This window comes from Hipposideros armiger, unplaced genomic scaffold (genome assembly GCF_001890085.2).
Source record: "Hipposideros armiger isolate ML-2016 unplaced genomic scaffold, ASM189008v1 scaffold_74, whole genome shotgun sequence".
Classification (NCBI taxonomy): Eukaryota; Metazoa; Chordata; class Mammalia; order Chiroptera; family Hipposideridae; genus Hipposideros; species Hipposideros armiger.
In genome coordinates this window covers 4,417,844-4,440,157 of record NW_017731424.1, presented here as the reverse complement: position 1 = coordinate 4,440,157, position 22,314 = coordinate 4,417,844, and the positions used below count along the sequence as shown (strand labels likewise).

The 22,314-nt window shown below is 50.2% G+C and overlaps 2 protein-coding genes across 2 annotated transcripts in view; both read right to left on the bottom strand.

Moving 5' to 3' along the window:
* BTBD16 (BTB domain containing 16) overlaps positions 1-2,877 on the bottom strand; it is a 37,771-nt gene extending 34,894 nt beyond the window's left edge. The window contains exons 1-2 of the mRNA XM_019642967.1: positions 2,854-2,877; positions 1,093-1,244 (exon numbers count right to left, since the gene is read on the bottom strand). Of these exons, the coding sequence (XP_019498512.1) occupies positions 1,093-1,244; positions 2,854-2,871 (170 nt within the window). The 5' untranslated portion in view covers positions 2,872-2,877. The remainder of the gene's footprint in view (positions 1-1,092; positions 1,245-2,853) is intronic.
* Positions 2,878-9,057: 6,180 nt separating this feature from the next.
* Positions 9,058-22,314, bottom strand: part of TACC2 (transforming acidic coiled-coil containing protein 2) — a 166,333-nt gene continuing 153,076 nt past the window's right edge. The window contains exons 17-21 of the mRNA XM_019642916.1: positions 19,692-19,735; positions 14,054-14,214; positions 13,699-13,805; positions 13,221-13,341; positions 9,058-9,533 (exon numbers count right to left, since the gene is read on the bottom strand). Coding sequence (XP_019498461.1) covers positions 9,468-9,533; positions 13,221-13,341; positions 13,699-13,805; positions 14,054-14,214; positions 19,692-19,735 — 499 coding nt within the window. The 3' untranslated portion in view covers positions 9,058-9,467. The remainder of the gene's footprint in view (positions 9,534-13,220; positions 13,342-13,698; positions 13,806-14,053; positions 14,215-19,691; positions 19,736-22,314) is intronic.

Sequence of the window (22,314 nt, the reverse complement as noted above, 5' to 3'; positions counted from 1 at the left end):
CACCCTCCGCCCTCTCCCGCTCCCCGTCCCAGCTTAGCTCAGTCATCTCACAGACCTTTGTCAGTTTTCTGGGTCAGTTTGCCTATGTCCCCCTGCCCAGCTTGGCCCTGGTGCGAGGGAACAGAATAAGTTCCCTCTTAGGGTTTGGCAAAACCCTAAGAGTTCTTCAAGGCTCTAACCAAACAAAATACAAAACAAATTCAAGCTCGCTTAAGGCTATCAATAGCCAATGCCAGGAATAGAGATGCACAGCATTCAATTTTTCTAAGCTGGGTTCGTCAGAGAATTTAGACCCCAAACGCAGGTGGATTTTGGTGTATTTAAAAATGTGATCCAGTCACCTGTGGGGGTGGGAGGGGCACTGGAGCAGGGCTGGCCAGTGAGTCTAGAAAGAGAAGATTTGGCTTCTTGCTGAGCAAACGTGGAGCAAGCAGCTCTTCTGTGGCAGGCACTGCCCTGGGGCACAGGCCATGCTCAGGTAGATTTGACTGTGTGCTCACAAGGCAGGTGCTGCCAGCCTAAGGAGGGTAGTGACATCAAGTAAGGTCTAAAGCACTGGGGAAGTGAAGTGTGTCTTCTGCGGTAGGGTTCAGCTCTGTGTCCCCGGGAGAGGCAAGAAAGAACTCGTAACACGGAAAAGTGATACTCCAAACCTCCTGCTCAGAATGTCTTGGGAGTTGGGGGTGGGGGGCAGCTCCCCACCAACGGAAGCCAATCGACTGGGTGGAAATGTGCATTCATGAGACTGGTTTAGACACTGAGCCAGGACCAGCTAAGTTTTGTTTGTCAACAAATCAGTTGACACACTTAGAATCCCATTAGGGTCCAAAGTTCCCAATGCAAAGGAAAATCTAGAAGAAAAAAAGGTCAGCCTCTCTCTGGACTTTCATCACCACCCGCAGACGTTCTCAGAGGAAGTGGTCACAGTGTCCCTGTGCATCCCTAAAGGGTGGTCCCAAAGGCAGCCTTCCTCACAAATGTGTGCCTTGACAGCCCGCCTGCCCAATCAGAATGGCCCGACCATGGGGCACTGCCCAGAAATGCGATCCGCCCCAAAGGGGCGTTCCTACTATGAGCCTTCCATCTCCCTACCTGTCTACGTCCTTCAGCGCATCATCAAAGTCTACGTTCACATCCTTGCTCTGCTGGGAGAGCGCCAGCAGGTCTTGGGAGAAGGCATCTTTGGGGAAACGCCACTGGTTGGTTGAGCCCGCTATCCGGCGTTCCAGCCGAGTGTTGTGCCGCTTTGGGAAACAAAGGAAGAAACTCTTTTTTTGTCACCCTCCTATAACCATCAGGTTTTCCAAATTGTACAGTAGAAAGAAAATCAAGACACATTTTGAAAGGCCGGTTAATTTTCAAACGTGGCCAATGTTTTCATGAGCCATCTTCTCAAGGCAAAATATATTGAGAAGACTGAGGATTTCCAGCTACAGAGTAATTTGGAATTTAGGGTCTAGGGTAGGGAGTGCCAGAGGCGAAGGCCAGGGAGAAGGTTGATTCTTGGCAGGTAGCTCTGAGGAACCCACAAGCAGAGAGAGAATTATGCTTCAAGTAACTGTTCCTTAAGTCCTTAATTTAGCATGTGACTGACTCAGGGAGATGCCAAACTGACGAGAGCCTGGGTTATGACTTCTTTTTTTATTGTGGTAAAATAAACAAAACATAAAATTTACCACTTTATCCATTTTATGGTGTAAATTTACTGGCATTTAGTACATTACCGTGTTGTACAACCATTACAGTTTAGAGCCTTTTGAACACCCCATAAAGGTAACCTTGTCCCCATTAAGCCACCACCACTCCCAAATCCCCTGCCTCCAGCTCTGAGGGACCATTAATCTGCTTTCTGCTGCTGCGGATTTGCTATTCTGGGTGTTTTATATAAATGCAATCATACAATGTGTGGGCTTTTCTTGTCTGGTGTCTTACGCTCAGCATAATGTTTTCGAGGTTCATCCATGTTGTAGCAGGTGACAGGATTTCATTGCTTTTTAAAGCCAAATAACCTTCCACTCTGTGGATAGGCCACATTTTGTTCATCCATTTGTCAGCGGGTGGACACTTGAGGTCTTGCCACCTTTTGGCTGTTGTGATTGTGCTGCAGTGAACACTCGTATTCAAGTTTCTGTGTGAACACCTGCTCTCAATTCTTTGGGGTACACACCCAGGAATGGAAAAGTCACCGGGCAGGGACTTTTCCTTAGACATTTTTTTTCAACGATTTCCTTAAGGGAGCAGGACACACAGCCTGGATGAAGACCTCAGACGTGGTGGCTTAAGGAAACCCAGCCAGGAAAAGGGCACCAGGAGGACGCACAGGGATGGGTGCAATTGCTCCTCAGCCGCGCCAGCCACCAGCAGCGTGGTGGGGAGGCACATGCTGTGAAACAGAGGCTCTGAGTTCAAATCTGCTTATTGCCACTAACTAGTTGTGTGACCTTGGATAAGCCATTTAACCTTTTGAGCCTCCTGATCCTCATATGTGAAGTGGGAATGATGATAATGATCATGAGGATGAGGATGATAATGATGATGATGGTGTGGTGATGTTAAAATGATAAGATAAAATAAAGTTTGGGAACTATGGCTGGAATAGTATAGTGCCTAGAACATGGTGGGTGGTTGAAAACTGGAATCTGGATCTAGACAGAGTCCTGCTGAAGTGTGAGACGTAGATAGTGGGCTCAGACTGCAGGACTCGGACACCTTCTTCCCAGCAGTCAGCTGACAAAGCTTGAGGTCGCCCATGGTGCAGGACCCATCCCCTCAAGGAAACTTGGACATCCAACTGTAACCAGGCACTTTTGCTCCTCACCATTGCCTGCGCTCTTGGGGAGCAGATCTACTTACCGGATTCCGCGTTGTCATGAATGACAGTGGAAACTACCCGGGGAACAGGGAAGAAGAACCTGGAAGATAAAACAGGTCAATTTCAAATTTTCAAAATATTATGGAGGAGGCTGGCCTGAAGAATCTATATTTGGTCACAAAAGTCACAATGAGTAAAGCCTGGAGTGTGGGTTATTTATCAAATCAAAAGAATATCCAGCTTTTAAAAAGCACATTACTAAATTGGTAATTCTCTTCTATTGTGTTGGGACAGTGGCTCAGATAAAGCAAAATAGGAGATAACCCATGATTCTTCACCCTGACCCAAGGGGTGGAAACCAAAGGAGGCTGATCATATAATTTGCCACTTGTGATGGTCCCTAGGCTCCCAGACACCTTCTGCCTCCCTGCCTGGAACCCCCGAAGCCCCTCCCTGCCAAGTCCAAGCAGTGCCAGTCACTAGGGATAGAAAGTGTTTTCAAGTGGGTGAAAAGCACCAGCCATACTTCCTGCCCCAAAAGCCCTTGCCCACCAAGGGTGCGTTTACACGGGGAGCTTGTCAAACGGAGGCGTTCTCATTGTACAGGTCTCCAAATTACAGGATCGATCGCAGGGGGCTGTTCACCTTCTGAGGTTGAATCCTCAGAGCGCTGGTGACATCTGGGGCTCACCCTTTTTCTTTTATGGGCCAAGGTACTTTGGCAGGGGAGCTGGCCTTTGGTTTCCCCGGGTTCTCGTGGGCACCATGGCAACATCAGGAAAGGTTCTGAGCACTTCCTGTTCCAGGCCTGGTTTCAGCACATAGATGGGGGCAACAGGAGGCGTGGTGTGTCACAGAGACCAACCACGGGGGTGTCACACACTTGGGGTGCAGCACACTTCCTCCTCGGCCTCCCTCCTGAGCGGAGTGGTGCCATTCCTGTTTCCCATAGTGCCATGTTTCCTTACAGCTCCTGGGGTAACCTGGGAGATTCTCTAAGATGGCCTCAGTGGGCATCGGCCCCCACCTCCTCAGGCCTCATCTGGAAAAGATTAGACTAGAAGCTTCTCAGATACCTCCCAGCTTTGGAATGCCGAGGTGCTGTATTTCTAGCCCTAGTGTCCAGACATGTTTTGACAAAAACATTTATATAAAAATTGGAGAATTTGACATGACTGGAAGATATGCCCGATGGTTTATTTTGTTGGCGGTTGTTTTTTAATCTGCTGCCCCCAGGAACTAAGAACTGTCTAAAAGTCAGGGACAAGGCCATGAGCCTTCATTCAGGGGCCAAGGCAGAATCTGGTGGTGTCCTCAGCGACTTGGCCTGTAAAGCCCATACCTTGAACTGGGGGAAGGGGAGGAGGCGGTCACATCTATTACACCTGGGAACCGTGGTCCATCAAAGTCCTGGCTCACCCAAGTCCCGAAAGACCTGAGGACGGGCTTCCTCCAGGGCATTCTCACGTAAATGATAAAGCAGAACAGGAACGCACCTGCTCTGCCTGTCGCTGAGTTCTAGAAACTGCAAAACACTACTATATACATGGGAGGCACCTCTGAATGGACCTCCCTCCTCACACCCTCAGCTCTGGGATTCCCGCTCCTGTCACCCACATTCTGCTTTGCAGAGCAGTTGGTTACTGTGGGGTGTTCTACGGCAGCTTAGCCACCTCTCTCCACAGAGCCCAACAACCAAATGCAGACCTTAGACCGGTTCAACTAACGTCTCTTGACTTGGATAATTGGACGTACCAGTACCTACCCACCGCTCTGCCTTTGTGCATGGGTGGGCGGTGCGTGCACACGTGTGTGTGTGTATACATACATGTTCACATATGCACATGTGTGTGCATCTGCTTCTGTGTGGGTCAGTCACATCTCAGACATCTTTGCACAAATGAACATATTCACTCCTTTGTTGCTCCCTCCAACTTCTCCCAGCTACCTGTCCCTGGAATGTAGGTCCCCATTAAAGGGTTTGAAATAATTGTCCTGGACCAACATGTCCATTCTGAGTCAGCTGGGATCCCTCAGGTACCACGTCTGAGGTACAGCGGAGAGCAGCCCTTGGGCGCTCTCTAGTGGCCACTCTAGGGAAGTGTCCCAGGGTGCCACACTCCCCAGTTCCTAAGCAGGAACCCTGCCTGGACTTGGCTAGGTCCATCATGCCCTACAGGGTCTGAGCCCAAGGATCCGGGGGCTTCAGCCCACCCCCAAAGATCTCTGCACATACATCCGCCATGCAGCTCTTGGGTGCAAAGACAACAAATAAAAATAAATGGAAAAGGCCCTAGCACCTTTCCCTCAAGACCCTTTCCTGATGGTGCCTTGTGTACCAAGATGTGCAGAAACTTAGCCCCACAGGCCCAGACAAGTCAGAAACCCCAAGAACAAAGGCTTTCAGTGGCTCAGACACCAGACCGCATGGAGCACAGGCCTCAGCTAGAACCACCTTGTACCCAAATCGCCCTTATAGAGGGACTCTGGCGGGATGCCCATCTCCTCCTTGAATGTCCAGGGATGAGGAGCTCACTACTTCCCAGATTGTCCAATTCAGCCCATTCCAGCCAGTCACATGTATGGGGAGGCAGATGGGTACACTGAAATAATACTCTATCTCGAGTCCGGTTCTGGCACTAACTAGCTGTGTGACTCTGAACACATCCTTGACCTCGCTTGGTGGAAAGTGTAGACCCAGGGCTCCTGGGGCCTGGCATTTTGTAATGTCTAGGCCTCAGAGCCTGCAAGCTGGTTCTATAAGAATCGGGGCCCAGGACACTGTGTGTGTGTGTGTGTGTGTGTGCGCGAGCGCGCGCGCACGTGCAGTGAGAGGCCCCATGGGTACTCAAATCATGCCCAGGTGGCTCCCCAGGTGTGGGTCCTTCCCTGGAGCTGAGTCCTATATGGCTGGGGTGGTCCCAACAATAGGAAAAGAGCACGGGACAGGGTCACACACTGGCCACTACTAACTTGCTGTGTGGCCTCGGGAAAGTCCTCTCTCTGACTCCGAGCTTTAGTTTTCAGGTCTGTGAACCAAAACTCAGGCAAAACCACTCCTTAGCTCTGCCCACTGCTGACCCTATAATTCCAAGACTTCCAGGTTGGTGCAGCCAGGACTGGGACAGGTGATGACAGCTGCACTGGCTTTAGGCTCTCGTGCTATGGGGTGGGGATGAAATGGGGACAAGGTGAAGGCACACAACAAGCTTTGGCAAAACCCTAAGAGCTCTTCAAGGCTCTAACCTTAACAAAATACAAAATAAATTCAAGATTGTTTAAGGCTAGCAATAGCCCATGCCAGGAATAGCGATTTCATATCCTCAATTTCATAACCTCCTATCACCTGGAGGAACACTACTTACATAAAACTTTTCTTGCAGAATGGGCTTACCTTTTTACTGACATTTTTTTGTTACAATGTTTTTAAAGTAAATTTATTTTATCAGTGAAATAACATACTCAGTGTGCTGGTTTATTTCTTTTTNAGGTGTGGGTCCTTCCCTGGAGCTGAGTCCTATATGGCTGGGGTGGTCCCAACAATAGGAAAAGAGCACGGGACAGGGTCACACACTGGCCACTACTAACTTGCTGTGTGGCCTCGGGAAAGTCCTCTCTCTGACTCCGAGCTTTAGTTTTCAGGTCTGTGAACCAAAACTCAGGCAAAACCACTCCTTAGCTCTGCCCACTGCTGACCCTATAATTCCAAGACTTCCAGGTTGGTGCAGCCAGGACTGGGACAGGTGATGACAGCTGCACTGGCTTTAGGCTCTCGTGCTATGGGGTGGGGATGAAATGGGGACAAGGTGAAGGCACACAACAAGCTTTGGCAAAACCCTAAGAGCTCTTCAAGGCTCTAACCTTAACAAAATACAAAATAAATTCAAGATTGTTTAAGGCTAGCAATAGCCCATGCCAGGAATAGCGATTTCATATCCTCAATTTCATAACCTCCTATCACCTGGAGGAACACTACTTACATAAAACTTTTCTTGCAGAATGGGCTTACCTTTTTACTGACAATTTTTTGTTACAATGTTTTTAAAGTAAATTTATTTTATCAGTGAAATAACATACTCAGTATGCTGGTTTATTTCTAATAGTCATTAACTACATAACTATTTTTAAAAGGTCATTTGTGGGCTGCCCTTAAAAATCACCTCTTTTCCTTTTGGGGGTTTGCCTCTGCCCTTCTGGGGCTCACAGTGCACAGGGTGAGGGACCAGTGAGCTGCAGGTTCCCACTGGAGGGGCAACTGATTGGATTAAGCATGTCTCTTTATTCTGATGCTTTGACATCATGGGGCCTTGCTGACTCTGGAGAGATGTCCCTCCCAGGGCTAGCCGAATCCTAGAGACAGAAAAGGACTCGCCTACAAGTGAGCCTTCCATACGCAAACCAACCAATCTAGAGTCCATATCCCAACCTCCTCTTGAAAGGGGCTCTTCCTCTCAGGGCCACTGTCCCCCTACCCTAATCACCCCAGGGCCAGGTACCAGACAACTAGAGTGAGCTGCTCTGCCCCAGAACCTGCTGAAATGACCCAAACCAGCCAATCCTAAGCCTGCTTACGCTGCCTCACGGCTCCCTCTGCGGCCTGCCCAACCTGCTGCTTCCCCATGTGGCCCTGTGGGGCGCCCCCTCTTGGAAGGGGACAGGCTCCTTTAACGAATTCTCTTTCCTCTGGTGATTGCCTCCTGATCTATTAGCCTCACTGTACCTGAATAATAATAAAACCTACATTTTAAAACACTGACCCAGGCCTGAGGGTTCAGGGAGGGCTCCTTGGAGGAAGTGACATCAAGGATGAGTTCTAAGGGAGTGGACATGCGCTGAGAGAGGGCGCTGCGCAGGGTGAGTGTCCCAGGTAGAGGGCACAGCATGTGCTCAGCTGGAGGGAGAGGCAGTCTGCCTGCACTCGTGTGGGAAAGGGGAAACGGAGGTCAGAAGGGGTGAGGGGCCAGATTTCCCAGGGCTTAGAGGGGTCAAGGAGTCTGGGTTTTGCCTAGTCCTACTGCTTTTGATCTCCAAGTTGTGTTTCCAGGTCCTTGTAAACCCACAAGAGACTTGGGAATTCTCCAGATTCTGCCATTGCTGTCCCAGCTCAGGGAGCTCAGAAGCCTGGCTGGGTGCCTCCAGCCTGGGGAGGTGCCATGGGACCCCTGACTGCAAGGGAAACCTGCCACGGCCAGGAAGAGCAAAGCCATTCACTCGCAACAGCCTGGGCGAGCCCCACGGCCTTTTCCGTCCACTGAACGAAGAGCAGGTGTTTTCTAGTCCATAAAAACAACAGCGGGGGGCCAGCCAGACTCAAGGCAGGGCCAACAATCAGACTAGAATGGAGGTCACAGCAGGCGCCAGGATGCATTTCTGCCCCATGCCTTCTCTCTCCACCACTTTCTGCTTGGACTTCCTTGAAGAAAACTGTCAGCCTGGGGGATGCAAAGGACCTTGCCATCACTGAAGACCTGGGATCCAATCCTGGCACAGAACAGGCTCTCCCTCACAGCCTCGAGGGAACAAACCTCACCAACACTTTGACCTTGGACTTCTGGCCTCCAGAAGTGTGAGAGAGGATGTATTTATGTTGTTTGGAGCTGGTAAGTTCGTGGCAATTTGGTGTGGCAGTCCTGGGAAACAAGACACTTTCCACCCGCTCCCTCCCGCCATGTACCCACCCTTCAATCTGGGGTCCCAGAGAAATCGGGGCAATTAAGGAATTTAACGGCAGGCACATATCCCTAGTTTAATCTCCAAAGTGGCCTAATTACCAGTCTCCCACCGGTAATTGCTCAGGGTTTCCTTTAGAGGTGAACGATGCAGGGTTGATGTGCACACACCGAGGGAACAGACAGAAAGAGGGGCAGCTATTACTCATTCCACGAGCCAACGGAGGTAAATAGATTTTGCCCCTTAAAAGTCATAGAGACTTTGTAAAAACAAAATCCAAGCCAATTCAATGTATTCGCTTAATTATTTAAGTGGCAAGTCAATATTTCTCATTAGTTTCAACTTACAAACTCAGCGAAGATCACGAAGATGTTATTTAAATCTATGGACAAAGAAATAAGCCCAGACAGAGGAGAGCGAAAGGCCAAATCTGATAGGATTTAACAAAGGCGAGAAAAGGCTCAACGCTTCCCAGAAAATAAATCATAGCCACACGTATTGCCAAGATCCAAAGAAAAAAATTTATTTACAATAGAGAATTTTATTTGAAACATGCATTTTCTTTCTTTTTTTTTAAACAAATCAGCAAATGCAGATCAAGTTTACACTCCTTAAGGCAAGAGTCCCTGTGCAAGCTGTACATGTTCATATTACATCCAAAAGCCGCTCACCCTGGGAACTCATGGACAAAGGGCAAAGCCAAGGTCAGCGATTTGTCTTTTATTAGAGAATCAGACAATCTCCCTGATACAGGAACTCTGAGGTCAACTTGCTATGAATTATACTATGAAAAATGCAAACCAATAGCAAGAAATTCTGATAGTCTCCTTAGTACTGCATACAATCAAATCAACGTTATGTAGAAAGGAAATACAGTAGTGCATACGAAAAGTGAAAACAGAGCTTGTCCCTGGAACTGGAAGGACAGCAGTGTGCCGACGGTCATATTGCACGCAACGGTCAAGTCCAAACATTTGGTTCAAAGTTAGCTTTTCCCCATTTTGGCAATCAGTTCATCACAGATCTTGGTGAGTTCTTCTATCTCTTTGTTCTGCAAGTGAAGACAAAAACAAAATAAAACAAAACAAAAACAGGCTGCTGAAACCTTTGGTTGTTTGAAATCAAGCCAATCAGAATGGCCATTGGATTTTTTAGGGCCATGGAGTCCTCCAGGCCCCTTGGTCCCCCTGAGAAATGAGTTGGAGTCAAACAATCTATATACATCCCAGCTCTAGCTGTGTGACATTGGGCGAGTTACAGAACCTCTCTGAGCCTTGGCTTCCTTATCTTTAAAAGGTGGCTGATGAACATCTGTCTCTGAGAATTAAATGAGGTCAGACATGTAAAGTTCCCCAGAACACAATAAAGGCCTAACGAGTATTGGTTCTCTTCCCTTTATTTGCCTTTGAAGGATGCAGACACAAAAGGATGGGCTGGGGTGAGCTGTTGTGGCTCTTTTGAGAAATGCCACCAGGAGGGGTTCAGCAATTCTACTCAAATGGGGACCACTGGCATTATTTAGAGAAAGCCAAATGGGCAGTGCTGTGATACAGGGGTCGTGGGGACGCAGACGGCTTCAGGGGTTCCTCACGCCATGCCCTGCCTGTCCTCTGAAGCCCCATCAAGAGGAAACACTTTCATGTTCACCTCACACCAATGATCTGATGACACTGTACATTCTTTAAGAACAGGACAATGCCTCCACCTTGGCATTGGCAGGCGGGCCTTTGCTCTCGGATGGGCTAGATGCTGACCTGGCTTAACAGCCCACCTGGAACAGCCTTCTCTAAGGGGCTACATCTTTCCAGTGTTCTGGGGACATTCTGCAGCGAGCGTTCCCTCCAGGTCCCCCTGGAAGGTGAATCTTAACCACAAGCCTGTACAAGCCAAGGCTGTACTGAGGCCCCTCCTTGGAAATACGGAGCCTCCTAAGACATGTTCCTGCCTGGTGCCATGTGTCCTGTGTTTCCGGGTTGGGCTCCTGCTGCCACGCATCACTGTGGCAGTGCCTGGGAAGAACCCGGCCTTCGTGCAGGAGAGATTCAGTCTTCGAGGCAGTCCTGCCACCAGCCCCCCTGCCAGGAGAGAGCCCTGGCAGAAACATCACCTCAGCCTGCCTCCCGTCTCGAGTTTATGGTTCTGAGAGGCTCAATTCTGAGAGGCGCTGAAATGCCCATTGGAAGCTGAGGCTCTGCATGGAATCAGCACTAACCACTAATCCTGAATTACTATTATTGCCGCCACTGCCGCTGCTGGGGCTGCTAATGGTGATGTTTCATCTTCTTGGAGCACCATGTGCCGTGTGCCAGTCAGCATGCTAAACACACCAGCACTGAGGTCTCACTCGGTTCTCACCTTGGCCCCTTCATGGAAGCCAATCATCCCCACTGTTCAGTCAGGAGACCGAGGCTCAGAGAGGTGAAGCATTGCGCTGGTCAGACGTGGCAAGCCTGGCTCCTCCACAGCTTTGCTATTTTACTTATTAAACATCACGTCTAGTGACTGATGGCTGAGAGGCACTAGCAGACCCACAAGTTATCGATTCCTGGAGGTTCTCCATGCTCCATCTTGGCCCCACGGCCCCACCGCCTAGCGAACTGCTCCATCACAGAGCTCAGCTCCCTGCGCAAAAACCTTTACAGAGTCCTGACTGGGTGAAATGCCCAATGCCTTCACGTAAGAACTGCCCGGGGGGAAATCACGCTTCTGAATCTTTTAAAAACAGAGACTGTCCCCTCTAAATCACTTAGAGTCCTTTAGGGAAGAACTCATGTGATTAACTCATTCCTCTTGAGCTTTCTTTTAGGGCAAAATTACGTTTCCAGATATGTTTTCCAGCCTTTTCTGTTACCCGACACTGTGTGATCCAATTTCTTCCTCGTCTTTTAGTTCGCCAGAAAACTTAGCATCACATTCATTTTGCAACTGTAATAGTCTGAACAGTCCAGGTGCCTTGAAAACATCTATCCTGGTTCGCACTTTACCTCTATTTACCTAAATTGCACCAATGTGATGCAATTTAAACACCATCCAATCTTGGTGGAAATAGGAGGAAACAATCATATTGCTATGTTTCTTGGCTAGAAGCATCTGATACACAACTGTTTTTATACCCAAAATGACTGGGGAATGTGGTCTTCAATTTAAAAAAATATTCCACTTTTCAAGAGTCACCAAATATGCTACTGTGGATTATCATCATTCAAAGAATAAAAATAAACACGCACTCAACACTAAAACTGCAGTGATGCTCGGGTAAATACTGAGTAAGTGCTGGCATGTGATGGTTCTGACCGTATTGCTTATCTCTGTGGTTACTGCTGAGAACAACGGTCAGAGCCTGGGAAATACGGGTGGTTGAACACATAGAGCACAGTCCAGATTCTTTCTTTTGTAAAAATATAGATTCTCTGATATTGAGCTTCCCAGTGGCCATGTGTCTTTTTCATCCCAAGAGGAAAAGGTAAAGAATGAAAATGGTCTGGTAACGTGAGTTTCTAGTTGTGTGAATTCTGGATGACCAGGAACCTACTGTGGGACAGAGTCAACAGGAGGCGGAGTTGCAATTAGACTTGGACCTCAGGGAAATTCATTCAATACTGGAGCCTGGAGCTAGAGGGAACCTTCTAGATTTTCTGGTTTAATCCTCCAACATTACAAATTTAGAAACTGAGGTGAAGGGCCAGGCTGGCCCAGGGCCATTCTAGATGGCAGGGTGGGGCGAGGACCCGAGTCTCCCGAGTCCCAGGGCTCGTTCCTGGCATCACGTAGGTGGAGTGAGAAAAAGGACGTGCCAATGCAGAAATTAGTATTGCTTGGCCCAGGTACCCCTGGGGGCCCCAGCCAGCCCCACTGGAACCTGGGTGGGTGTGGGCACAAGAGGGCTCCAATCTGAGGCCCGCTGGGTGCTTCTGGATTAGCAGAGGCCATCTGGGATACATGATGGAGTCCTGATGCCACCTGCCTAACAAAGGAACCCCACCACTGCCCATCAAGGCCCCAGTGCATGAGAAGTACTCTAACCAACGCCACTGGGCTCTCTGATGACCATCCTGGGGAATCCTAAGGCTCAGCAAATCAATCAGAATCGGGCTGCATGTCTGGGAACGCACCTAGGGAGGGAGAATACCTGGCCCACACTCACCCAGACTCAGACTCATATGGCACTCCTGGGCAAAAGGGGCTTCTTGTTTGGACTCCCAGGGAGACGGTGTATACAGTTGACCGAGCACTAGATTGTAAATCAGGAAACCTGGGGACAAGCTTGAGGGCCTTCAGGAGTACCCTCCCCCATGCACGGAAAGAAGAGGACACAGCCCATATTCTGCACCAGGCAGTTAGTTGTCTCTGCATCTACCCACTGGTGGTCCTGATGGGTACCATCCACTCATCGGTAAGCACAGTGGCTGCTGTGGTTAAAATACTATGCCTGGCATACTGTAGGTGCTTAACAATTATTTGACAAGTAGATGATTGTTGACAAGGAATGAAAAAGGGAAATAAACAGCCATGTAGCAGCTATTCCAGGAAAGGCAGAAAGGAGGCCAGTCTCAGAGCTGGTGGTAAGCTGGCTCTTCCCGAGGGAGGGCATGGCTATGTCACTAAGCATGACCTCGTCCTGGGAGAGCCGCTGTTGTGTGGGTTCTGCCCAGGGAGCTGCAATGGAAGCCCAGCCTCTGTTAATCTGAGGGTCTGGCCAGCCCTGCCTGCCTGGAGGCCACCGCCCCGGGCCCGTTACCTTCTGCTCCAGCGTTCTTTCCAGAGCGTCCACTCGCAGCTGCTCCTTCCGCAGGCTGGCCTGGTAGGCGGCCTGCTCCTGCTGGGCCTTGCCCCGGACCTGGGCGATCTCAGCATTGGCCCTGCAGGAATGGGGGTGAGGATTCAGCAACTATCACCCTTCTCTGTAGACACCTTCCTCCCCAACTTTGGGCAGAGGAAACCATCTGGCTCCAGCTCCCAGCAACAAAGACCCAGCACAGGAGCCCATGAAAACCCCCATCCCAAGCACCCATTCTCATGAGGCCGAGGTACTTTGAGCAGGCGCTCTGGAAATGACAACGTGCATCCTTCGCTTATAAAATGCATGTTACCTGAAAAATGCACTTGTCACAAATTACACTGAACTGTACTGAAAAAATGATCCGCCCTCTCCAGGCCAAGGTCAGGGGCGCCATCGGGGCTCCCGCCCTGCCGTGGAAGCAGCCCGACCGCAATACCTGTCCAGCTTCTCCTCTGCGTGCACTTTCAGGGCCTGGTACCGCTGCTCCTCCTTTTTCACTCGGGACAGGTACTCCTGGGCACACTTCTTCAGCACCTCTTCATTCTGACACGACAGAGGACAGGGCTCGAGCCCACAGAAGAAATGCCGAGGAGTGCTGGGAACCCCAAAAGCTCTCTGATGAAGGTATACCCTCAGGCAGCTAAGTCTGACTCCCCAGCCTGCGAGGATGGCCTTCTAGAAGCCCCACTTATCTTTCTCCCCCTGGTCTGCTCTCTCCCACCGCCCCCGTCCCCCGAGCACGCGCGCACGCACGCGCACACACACACACACACACACACACACACACACACCTTGCGGAAGCCCTCCAGGACCTCTTTCATCTTCTCGTATCTCCTGAAGAGATCAGCCAGAGATTTCTCCACAGAGTTCAGGTCAGCCAGGGCTTGCTCCTTCTCCAGGACCAGCTGCTGGACCGTTTGGTGGGAGACCGACTTCTCCCTCTGTTCATCCTCTGGCAGGAGAGACAGGAACAAAACCATGGAGCCCATGGAACCCGAGCCTGGTCTCAGGGGCCAGCAAGGCCTCAGCCTAACCAGTAGACATCTGACTCGGGAGAGACCCTCCCCTGAGCCCACCTGGACTACCTCTCAAGGCACAAACCACATGACCCTGCATCTCAGACCTGCGCCTGTGCAGTGTTAGCTAGATGGATGTTAGCCATTGTTCTTGAACCTGAGCAATGCAGCCCCGTAAAAATCTACACCGGAGACCCCAGTGATTCTGTCTGGTTGTTGACAGCAAACAGATAGATGCACAGGTTTAAAAAGAAAGCATCACTGCTGGATTTTGTGTTTGGCAAGATTAGAAGTTCCTGTAGTCTGAGCTGTGAAGGGCAGGCCTTCCTAAGTGTTATCAAGATAAAGAGATGGCCATTAGGAAAGAAAAAGGTTTCTTCATCCTTAAAACATCCCATGAACCCAGAGCCCACATAACCATCACCCCTGAAATTCTGCTTCCCACAGAAATGGGTCTTCTCTTTGATACAGCAGGTGTCTTAACGCTGAGAAAAACAGCTATTTCTGTTGGCGTTTCTGTTATATACAAAAGAATTCAATTCTGGCCTAGTTCAGAGTGGCTGATGCTGTGAAAGGGACAGCTCTGTCCCCAACTCCACCTCTCTGGGCCATCACCAGCTAACAGTCTGCCCGAGCGTTGGAAGGAAACACTTCATTATATGGGAAAGGTTTTCTCTGACCACACCGCACAACCCAGCTGCTTGCCCGCATGGTGCTATCTTTTGTGTGCAGATCCACACTGGTCCAGGTGGGCGAGGAACCGTTTGCTGTGATCTGTCTGGAACTTTGGTGACAGCAGAGAGAAGCCCTGGCTCTGAGCTCTGCAGACCTGTCCCTCTGTCAGCCCCAGGTCCCCTGGGAGGGGCCTGCCTTAGGAAGGATGGAATTTAGAAATGACAACAGCCATAAACATAGCAGCCATGCATGCTGAGCTCTTCCATGTCAGGTGCCATGATGTTCATTTAGTGCTCCCAAGCCAGCACACAGCAGCCAGACTGAGCTTTCAGAAGCCCAAATCGGGTCACCTCACTCCTGCTCAGATCCCCCCAGGGGCCTCCCCCTGCCCTCCCAGCTCCCGTCACAATGGCCTCCATGTCGCAGGGCTCAGTGCTGCCATGCCCTCTGCCCAGAACAGGGACCCCAGGGCTCCTACGGCCCCCAGCTCACTCAGAGTTCTGATCCCAGCTCACATCCCCAGAGACCTTCCCTGAGCACCTGTGGGAAACGTCTCCTCTGTACATTATTGCCTAGTCCGGGTCCTGAGTCGGTTCTGTCCACTGTGCTGGCCCAGGGCCCAGGATAGTGCGTGACGCACAGGACGCCTCAACACCTGCCCTGCAAAGGATGAGTGAGTGGCGCCTCACAGCCCGGGGGCAGGGTGTTTCTAATTTTCATTCCACAGAAGGCAAACAGGGTTTGAGATGCTATCACCGGTCCACTGAGGAAGTGGCAGAGCAGGACCCAAACCCAATGCCGTGTTCATAACCACATCTCTGCACAGGCTTCTGAGTAACAGACCTAGAAGGAAGCAGCCCCCTCAAAGGCGGGGAGTGGCTGCTCTGGGTTCTTTCCCCTTGAGTCCTGACGGATCGGCTTCTTGCTGTATGTAGCCCGCGGTTAGGCATATTAGGTGTGTGGTGTAGAGGGAGGGGGTAGCATTGGGGGCCACATCCTGGTTTTGGCTCAAGTATGGACTCCAGGGGTCCTAGGGCTTCGTTTCCAGAAAAAAAGGGTCGACCCCTGTGAGCTTGCAACCAAATCAGCAGGGGTTTGCCCAAACACAGACAGCTGCACCCCAGGGGGTCCCAATTCAGTAGGTCTGGGATGGGGCCGAGAATTTGCATCTGAAATGCGTTCCCCAGCGATGCTGAGGCAGCTGGTCCAGGGAGCGTGCTTAGAAAACCACAGGACAGAAGCTGCCTGCTGTCCCCTCAGCCCTGCCTCTCAGAGCTCCCGGAGGTGAAGAGCCCAGGGCCAGAGCACCAGTGCCCACCCAGCTCAAGCTCTGGTTCTGGAGTTTGCCAGCTGTGTGACCTGGGGCAGGGTTTATAACCTCTGAGTCTCAGCCTCCTGCCCTGAAATAGGGAATTACAATATTTATCTCACAGCCTTGTGGGGGGAAAGTTAAAATGTATATAAAGCCTTCAGCACACAGTAGGAACCTAGGTCCATGACCCGCCAATAGCACTACTGGCACCCCCAAACTGGCGTGATGTCACATCACAGTGACCCACGAGCTTAACATAAAGTAAGCAAAGGACTGCCAGTAATCTGCTAGCTCCGTCCAGACTCCTACAAGAGCAGGGCGTTTCAGCGTTTCACAGGAACCAGATGCTTTTCATTCTTTGAATTTTAGCTGCTTCCTCAGCTCTCAGCATGCTGTACAATGCACATTCCAGGCTGGTCTGAGGCCTTGTATACATTTCACTTGGCTGGTAAAGGAGCCATCGATCAAACAGAGTCCATCTGATTTCCTGGAACTGAGACCCAGTCTGCGTCAGGTTTCCTTTCCTCCCCATACAACCCCTTTAAAAATGGAATTTCCCAGCTCCCAGGAGACTGAGGAGGCGAGAATGCTTCACAAATCTTTTTGTAAATTACAAATGCAGTGAGGTTCTTCAAACCAGGAAATCAGCCCCAAACCCAAGATGCTCCAGACCCGACAACAAAAAGATCTTCCTGCAGATTTTCTGGCAGAAACGTTATTAAATCATGTGGGAAAATGCAGCTAATACACAAAAGCAAAAGTAACAAAAATAGAAAAGCAAACAAAACAAACAAGGATTGCAATGGGCAGGTGTTAAATTAGGTGAAAAGCAGGTACTTACCAGGCTTGCCTGTTTGTTTTGCAAGCAAAGGGCAAGAAGCAACAGAAAATGGAAGCAAAACAGATAATCAGGGCAGTTGTTAGGAAAAGCCGAAAAAAAAATCAATTGCAACAACCTGCAATGCAGAAAGCACAGAAGTTTCTTTCTATTCTGAGTTCTAAATATTCAATGTTTTAATTTAAAACATTCTCTTTCGGAACACGTGGCGAGAATGGACAATGATGGTAGGACAGACGTCACGTCGGTGTGGAGCATTTGTGATGGTTAAACTGAGGCCGCAGAGCCAGGCTGGAGCCAGCAAAGGCTAGTGTAGGTAGATGGAAACTGGTTTTAGCGATTACAGTCACTCCAGTCCTGAATTGCCAAGTTCTCTGGGCCTGAGTTTCCCCTTCCACAAGGAATGCTGGTTAGGTGAGCGAAAAGGAGAAGAAAAATGTGGAACCCAGATGAGACATATGGGCATGTTACTTCCACACATGGAGAGACTCACGGCCCGCCCAGAGAGGACACATCCCACCCACAACCACAGCGCGTCCCAGCTGTGCCTTAGCCCTCATGTTCTACAAGGACATGAGGACCTTGACATCTATGGTGACCCTGAGCAATGACATGCAGAGTGATGGACGGAGGATAAGCAGAGATGCACCCTTTGCTGATGCGAACACGTCTGAAAAAGTGGATGATGAAGATGATGGGAGATGGATGAGCGAGGATGGGGAACAAGAAATGGACACATGGTGAGATGCCACCCTGAGTGACAATGTGGCTCCCTACTAGGGACGCTGGAGGGGTCTCATGAAGCCAACTGTGAGATTCCCAAACACCCCAAAACAAAAACACTCAAAAGGGGCAAGTTTGCCCCTCTTGAAGAGAGGGACCCTCCGCCAAATATTACCTCTCCTGGGTGGGGTTGTGGGGGAGCAGGGTACTGGGGGAGCAGGGGTGGGCTTGCGCAGCCACAGCCCCTGGAGTCAGCTTGTCTAGAATTGACCCTGCTGCTCTGGCTACTCTCCCCTGCTGATATTCTGCAAGGAAAGCCTCAGAGTTGAATAATCTGTCACCCCAGGACAGGCCGCTTACGCAACGAGAGAGATTCTTACTCCTGGTTTTCAAGCAGAAATGTCTTCTATCAAAACTGCCCACCAAACAATAAAAAGTGGCTCTGGGCAGCCTTCTCCCAGTGGCCAAGGCTCCCAGACTCTAACCCTCATTTCAACGTTGGCTTCAGCGTCATCACCAAGAGCAAAAATAAAAATATATGCCTCGCAGACACAGAGGGATGTTTCCAGATAAGCCACTGTAGGTGTGAGTGGCGCTGTCACATCCCAAGACTCCAGGAGGCCAGAGGTCATGCTCTTTCCAAGCCCGTATATTGGAAGGCATAAAGCCTTCATCGCAGCCACTCCCAGCGGCGGTTTCCATTCTGTGTTCTGTTTTTATCTCATCTATATGTATTCATAAATTCTTATACCAATTTAATCAAGAGGTCCCATTGGATAGAAAGCAGACACCGTGAGGCTGATCCTTTGCAACTCCCGAATGGGTTTCCCCCTGAGCTCTGGCAGAAACAACCTTTATTTTACTCAATCAAAATTAAAGCTCCTTTGAATGGATAGCACTCAACTGTCAGCCTCTTTGCCATTCCCAAGGCTGCTCTCATATTCATCCTGGGAGGAGCTACAGGTGTGGTACGACACGTAGGAGAGAGAGGGGCTGTCTGCTGGCAGTATCAAATTGCACACAGAAACTGTGGGGTGCAGAGAACTGGGGTCTTTATTCCCTATGTCCTTAGGAATAAAGAAGTTTTTAAAAAACTGATGTCATGGACCTAAGCAAATAAATAAATAAATAAATAGATAAAAAAGCCTAACCCCTAGAATCATCGCATCATTTTTGAATAGAAATCAACAGTGTAAAAATTTGACCTTGGAACTTCCACTAGATCTTTTCTCATTATTCAAAAAAAAAAAAGACCCAAGTGTGTATAACTCATCACTCGAGGCCTTGTTTTATCGCGAGCCAAGGCAACCCGCAGTACTGGCTGCCAGGATGCTGTGTTAAGGTGGATTCTGAGGCAGTATCCAACCTGAGCGAAAAAGCGTTGTGGTTAGCTGACAGGATCCGCCACATCAGTGGAGGAAGCAGGGGCGGGCGGCTGGGCTGTCACATGCTCTGCCCTTGTCCTAGACCCTGTGTAAAGGCTGAGTGGGGCATTGTCACTTGAGTCTAAGCTACTTTAGGGATTTGATCCCTCGTCTCTCCCATCGCAAACATCCCAGGAACCAACCCAAATCTCTCTCCCCAGGAGGTGGGCAGTCCTCGCTGGGTCAAATGATGGCCACTGAGGTGAATGCCATGGTCTGTCACAGGCATGAAGAATGCTGAGGGACATTTTAGCAGGTGTGTCCAGGGGGCCCCCAGGCTCTCTGTCCTGGGGCAAAGCCGCGCGTTCTGGGATGTTTGGGTCCCTCCCTGAAGGACCTTAAGCTCTAAGAGGAGTCTGAAAGGAGCACGCTCTGAGTCTCTATCCTCAAAGCTCCCCCCACAGTTTAGAAACCTCGGGGCAGGCCAGGCAGGACACCCACCTATCATCTGCGCGATCGTCTTCTCATACTCGGCCACTATTTTCCTGTAAAAGAAGTGAAAACATGTTGGAATTATGACAATTTCACCCATGGCCCACGTGCTGCGCACATCCGCAGCCTGACCAACGTACGAGGGGACATGTCTCATTTGTCACAGCTGACTCCCCTTCTAGGGCTACCTCCAACCTCAGCCTTCTCCCTGCACACCCAAATAGGTTCATTTTCCTAGTCACGCCTGAACGCACCACTCCCTGTGCAAACCTTCAATGTCTCCGTACTGAGAAACAAAATAAGGCCAAACCATCCTGACAACTGAAGCCTTCTGCAGCCTGGGCCTGGTCCCCCTCATCAATCTTACCTCCTTCCATGCCATCTCACAAACACAATGGTTCAGTGAGAACACACGATTTCTTATTTGCTCTGAGCTTTCTCACCTCCATGCCCTTGCCCGCGTAGTTCACATCCCCTCTCTATTTCCACCTCTCATAGTCCATCCGTCTATCAATGTCCAAGGCACATGTTATCTCCGCCAGGAAGCCTTCTCGGAATTCTCCTTGGAACTCCATAACATTTTATTTGAATCTTCTTCCAAAACCTCTCCTTCATCTGGCATCACACTAAATGTGTGGCAGTTCCTCAAGGCCCAGGGTCTCACTTCTTAGTCACTGTGTTTGGTGCGGGTGAGGAGCAGAGGGAGGAGAAAGAGTGGCACTTCTTGGGCAGCCTCAATAAACAACAGCCGCACAAAAGCAGGAAGATCCCCAGCTTGGGAGACTGCCTGCCTCACTGCTGCCCCCCGGTGGAAGGACCCAGAGTGAAGAAGCCCTTCCTCCCAATTCTGGAAGGAACTTCTTGAAAAAGACTTTGGGGGTTCACCTATGTGATCCAATCATTATTTTCCACAAGAGAAACAAGACTGACTAACCATCAGCAGATCCAGTGCCCTGACCAGGCAGCCCTGCCTCTCCCAGCTGCGTGACTCAGGCAGTGAGTTGGTCACAGACGAAGGGGCTCAGCTTACGCCCCAGGAGAGACAGTGACCCTAGGTTCTGACTTCCAGGGCTGTGGGGGAAACTAAATAAGGTTAACGGGATAATAAAAGCCGAGCACATGCTGCAAAGTCTAAAGGCCCCGCAGCTGCTGGGTGACTGTCCCCGGCTTCCTGACTATGGCCCCCAGGTCAGTAACTCACCCCAGGACAGACCCACAACAAGAAAGGTGACCAGGACATGAACCCACTTGGGTTCTTTCTGAATCCAACACAGACACACTTCTGTGTTTTCTGTGATTAAACCACACCTCCTTGTACCGCAGAACCAGAAAACGGTGACGGATCTTTGCCGGGGCCCCATCTGAACCAATCACTACTGAGGACAGAGTCTGGACCACAGCAGGTAAGAGCCGTGTCCTCTCAGAAATGCTGGGAGACCAGGAGCCTAACGCTGCTTCAGCTGTGCAGTATTGTCATCTCATCCTCACGATGACACCAAGAGGCAGTGCCCTCATTGTCCCCAGAATTGCGGACGGGAATATTGGGGTACAGAGGGTCATTGGGAACCTCTCTAGGATCCCAGGGCTGCAGAGTGGCAGGGCTAGGATTCGAACCAGACATGGGACCCTGGAGCCTTTGTTTACAGCCCTATGCTCACTGCCTCGAGGCCCTGGGACTTATCCCCCTTTTACAGATGATGCAAGTCAGGCACAGGGTCATGTGACAGGCCAGAAGCAGGTAGGGAGCAGAACCTAATTTACACCCAGTCTGTCTTCAGAAGGTGACAGGGTTGGCACTGGGGCCATCAAACACCAGCGCAGCTGTGCCAGCTGGTGACACTTGAAATCCTACCATTCCAGTTAATATAGCACTTCCTGGAGCCCCCAAAGGTACAACTTCTCCCCGGGAGGCAGAAGGAATCAGAGAATTCCAGCCTTCCCAATATGCCTTGCTTCACTGCAGTGCAGGCAAAAAAATTAAAGCCACCTTGTTCTCTCCTCCAGCCCCTCATCTAAATAGATAGATAGATAGATAGATAGATAGATAGATAGATAGATAGATAGATAGATAGATTTTAAAATAATGCAACTGGCCGGCCAAGTGGCGCGATGGTTAAGAACTGGCTTGGGACGCCAGAGGGCCCCGGTTCGGACCCCACATATGAGGGTCAGTGACACTGCCCTCTACAGCTAAGATGCTGAACAACAGCTCAACCTGGAGCTGGGCTGCCCTGAGTCGCCGGCGACGGTGTAGGCTGCAGCCCCTGTGGCAGTGGGTTGCCATGGGCTACTGTGTGTAGCCAGCAGCCAGCGTGAGCGGCCAGCAGCCGCAGTGAGCGGCCGTCCAGAAGCCGGCGACTGATGTACCTTGCCTGGGAAGAGCGCAATGATGGTGCCAACTTGGGCCAGTGAAGCAACGTCCTCCACAACTAGACTGAAGAACAAAACGACAGCAACTTGTCTGTTCCCCTTCCCCTAATTCCCCAGCACTGTTCCCATCCCCCCAGTTCCCCAATAAAAAAATCTTAAAAAAAAAAAAATAATGCAACTACAGGGCCTCAGTTTGAACGTGAAATAGCACACTAAGATTAACCTCCAGAAGGGATCATAAAAAGCATCAGCAGAAAGAAGG